At 45.6% G+C, this 3326-nt stretch overlaps 2 protein-coding genes and 1 pseudogene across 3 annotated transcripts in view; all 3 read left to right on the plus strand.

The window, feature by feature from the left end:
- The window catches only part of TEOVI_000377400:pseudogene, a 3109-nt pseudogene extending 2526 nt beyond the window's left edge, over nucleotides 1-583 (plus strand). The window contains exon 2 of the mRNA in view: nucleotides 1-583. This exon is cut by the window's left edge and continues 35 nt beyond it. Coding sequence covers nucleotides 1-583 — 583 coding nt within the window.
- A 1163-nt stretch (nucleotides 584-1746) lies between these two features.
- TEOVI_000377500 (uncharacterized protein) lies at nucleotides 1747-2406 on the plus strand (the record flags this gene model as incomplete). Its single annotated transcript, XM_067226626.1, has 1 exon — nucleotides 1747-2406. The coding sequence occupies one exon, from the start codon at nucleotides 1747-1749 to the stop codon at nucleotides 2404-2406; it is 660 nt and encodes a 219-aa protein (XP_067082727.1).
- A 104-nt stretch (nucleotides 2407-2510) lies between these two features.
- Nucleotides 2511-2783, plus strand: TEOVI_000377600 (uncharacterized protein; the record flags this gene model as incomplete). Its single annotated transcript, XM_067226627.1, has 1 exon — nucleotides 2511-2783. One exon carries the CDS (start codon nucleotides 2511-2513, stop codon nucleotides 2781-2783), a length of 273 nt encoding a protein of 90 aa, XP_067082728.1.
- Nucleotides 2784-3326: the final 543 nt, after the last annotated feature.

A 3326-nucleotide genomic window follows, 5' to 3' on the forward strand; every position in this document is an offset into this window, starting at 1 on the left:
TGCGAGCAGCCAAGACCACATCGGTGCTTCGTGGAGTTCCTTCTTCACCGCATCTCATCCATCCCTCTGTGGCCACTGGAAAAATTGGCGAGACATGGTGTACGGTGATGAAGAGGAAAGTGGTGAGGGATCGCGAAATACCAAGTCAGATGGAGGCACAGCAACCGCATCATATCCGCGAGTCGGCAGAGTGTTGTGTTTCGTTGAGAGCCTCCTCCACATTGCGTTGTTGTGTGACAGCCTCTTAATGCATGAGCTGGAGAAGGACTGCGAAGGGAAATTTGTCATGCGAAACATTGATGCAGATTCACCAGGGGTCGGAAAAGTTATGTGGAAACTTGTTTGTTGTATCCGTCGCCTCCTCCAGAGGCTCCGAGCATTTGCTACAGAAAGTGATGGAAGCGGGCGGGAGGATCGGACAGTTTTGTCACCGCGGTGGCTCACCACTGTTGCCCGCGTTTTGGTGCTTCTTCCTTCAGAAGCTGAGTGGCACGTGGGAAACCTACTTGACGCATTTGTTCCTTGCGCGTCGGACTTGCCGGTCGCAATTTTGGAAGATTTAGCGGGTATTCGGTTGTTCTAACCTGGCACGTCTCTTCTATGCTCCCCCCTCATCTGTTATTCATTCACGCGCTAATGATCAATTGCGCATCTCACCTTCTTATCACTTTATGACTACCAGTGACACACGACTTTTGACTTTTTTGCAGGAATCGGGTAAACGCTTTGGTCGGATTGCGTAGTCTCCGTTCCGCTTGGCAGAGCCTTAGATGAGGAGCGGGACAGAAAACAGAAATGGAAGATAAGACAGATAAAGCTTCTCAAGTTGAAGCACGGGATTATTTTATTTTATTATTTTTTTTTTAATCCACTTATTATGATTGTTATTTATTTTTGTTTTTCGCTTTGACTTTCACCCTGCACCAATTTCCCCCTTCCGTTGTTTATCCGAACGATGGGTTTCATGGGACTATTTTGCATCTATTTATTTTTTGATTCCCTCTCTCGTTTATGACACATTTTTTTCTTTATTTAGCCCCTACCCCGAGCATTCTCTCTATTTAATTTCTGCTTTTAAACTTTTGGTTTCAGTAAACGTAACACCATTATGGTGGACGCTATTTGATTTGTTTCAACTGCGTCCTATCCTCTCCTCTCCCAATTTTTATTTTTTATATGTTTTAAAGATATTACGCCCTTACTTATTTTTGTTTCTTTTATTTGTTTCTTTGCTTTAACCCGAAGCACAAACAGCTCTGCGTAAATGACGCTTTGACTGTTGTCACTTGCAGAAAGCAGTAACGACGTCAAACGTGCGGGTTGGCAAGCAGAAAAGGATTTTTCGACCTCCAGAAGGCGAAGTGCCCGCAACAATACGAAGCTGTCTCATTCATTTTTTCTTTGGGTTTTATTAATTGGGTGCCTCACCTGGTATCCCCTTTCTGCAACATATACAGATGAATATAAAGATAAATAAATAAATATATATATTACATGTCCGATTATTACCTGTCACTAAACGCTATTTGGGGTTTCGTGTGCGCTTCGACACCCTTACCGTCGTCGTTCTCATCTTTGTTATCTTCCTATCCCCCTCTCTCTGGCGCTAACAAAGTTGTAGTGCGCAGGAATTGTTGGCGTTGCCTATTTGCCTTTGTATATCCCTGTGGGAGCATCCGTCCCCCCAGGGTGCTTTAAAGGGACTTCCATAGGCCTCCTCCATTTCCCTCAGCAGCCCACAGACCGATGACGGATTATGAGGAATTGCGGCAGAGGTTGTGGAGGGACATTGGGAAGAGTGCAAGAAGAAGGTCGAGGCGGAGGTCTCGGAGCTGTGGCCCCAGTTCCACAGTCACATCTCGTCAACCGCAGTCTACTGAAATGTCCCTCCGGTCTCTATGCAAAGGGGCCAGCCCTCGTCGATGTGCCTCCGGGAGAATTTCTTCAGCGTATGATCCACTCAGTGGGTCGCGAGGCAGAGAAGTGGAATATGACAGCTGCTTAGTGCATGCCTTACTGAGCTTGGTGGAGGAAATGGATGAAAAGAGTTCCTGTAGGTCGTCAAGTAGCCCCAAACGGAGGGCATCCCCTCTTCGGTCAGGAGCTAGAGACAGACAGGCTACGAGAACGGGAATATTGCCATCAGGCATCAACGCTCCCCCACGCACGAGGTTGGGAAGCACGTATGGTAGAGGCAGGAGATCACGTACTCGGGAAATGACATCACGTCACAGGACTCATGTTGATTGTGAACACGGAATGGATCCAAGGAAGCTAGCGGAAGCCTTTTACGTCAACAACACCAGTTGGAAACTAGCAGAAGCAGTGTACTTGCACTTCGTGGCTGAAACAAACAAACAACAACTTCCAGGCATCTGTCATGAGCAACGCGGACGGCGGGGGTAGTGAACCGGTGGCATTACGCCAAGTACGTTTTACTTATGTGTGTGTGTATGTGTGGGACAAAATCTCACTTCTCTCTTCTTTCAAATGCTGTATGTATGTAACAAATGTTTGTACAGTGTCTGTCCGCATTATCATGCGTTGTTCTCAGCGTGTTTCCCTTTGTTTTCTTTATCTTGAACATGTTTATTTTTCCTTTTCAACGTTTGAGACCTGTGAGAGCCGCAAATGGTTGGAGGGGCATGTTTGTGTGTATTTACACTTTTGGTTGTCTTGTTTATGCTTACCGAGAGGTTTATGAGTCCTTCTGTAAGTTGATGATTGGTGTTTCTGCTTTTCCCCATAATATCGTTTGCAGTGGATTCTTTAATCAAAACTGATCGGTGGGTTTCTTGTCTTAGTCAACTAATTCAATGTCCTTTTTTTGTTATTTTTACTGTATGTGCGTTATTATGTTTTTTCTTCGACTTGTGTACATTTACGAGTTCAGTATTGTTGTTACCATCATTTATTTTGTCTTAATTGCCTTGCTGGTGTTTTACTTATTTCTCCGGAGGAAGGGGAGTGGGACGGGAGGTGTTCGTAGGCTTCTCAGCGCAAACGGAAACGCAATTTGTGGGGTTTGAAGGGAGGTGTGTGTGTGGGGAGAGTATATATATGTAGATATATATATATATATATATATAGAAAACAAACTTCTCTCTTCTGTTAGAGGCAGTGCCCCTTCTTCGTCCCTTCGGGATAAGAGCAGCGTGTGCAATAATGACATCTTGTTGTATCCGCGTGTGTCGAGGTGTGTGTGTTGAGGTGACGAAGGGTGAAGAAGAAAAGGAGGGGAAGTTTAGTTTGGTCGATGAAGTGTTGTGCGAGCACTCCTGATCCAAGTCAGTTGTGGGAAAGGAGTGAAGGGGCGGGGGGGGGGG

Source organism: Trypanosoma equiperdum, assembly GCF_001457755.1.
Source record: "Trypanosoma equiperdum strain OVI genome assembly, contig: ctg_815, whole genome shotgun sequence".
Lineage (NCBI taxonomy): Eukaryota > Euglenozoa > Kinetoplastea > Trypanosomatida > Trypanosomatidae > Trypanosoma > Trypanosoma equiperdum.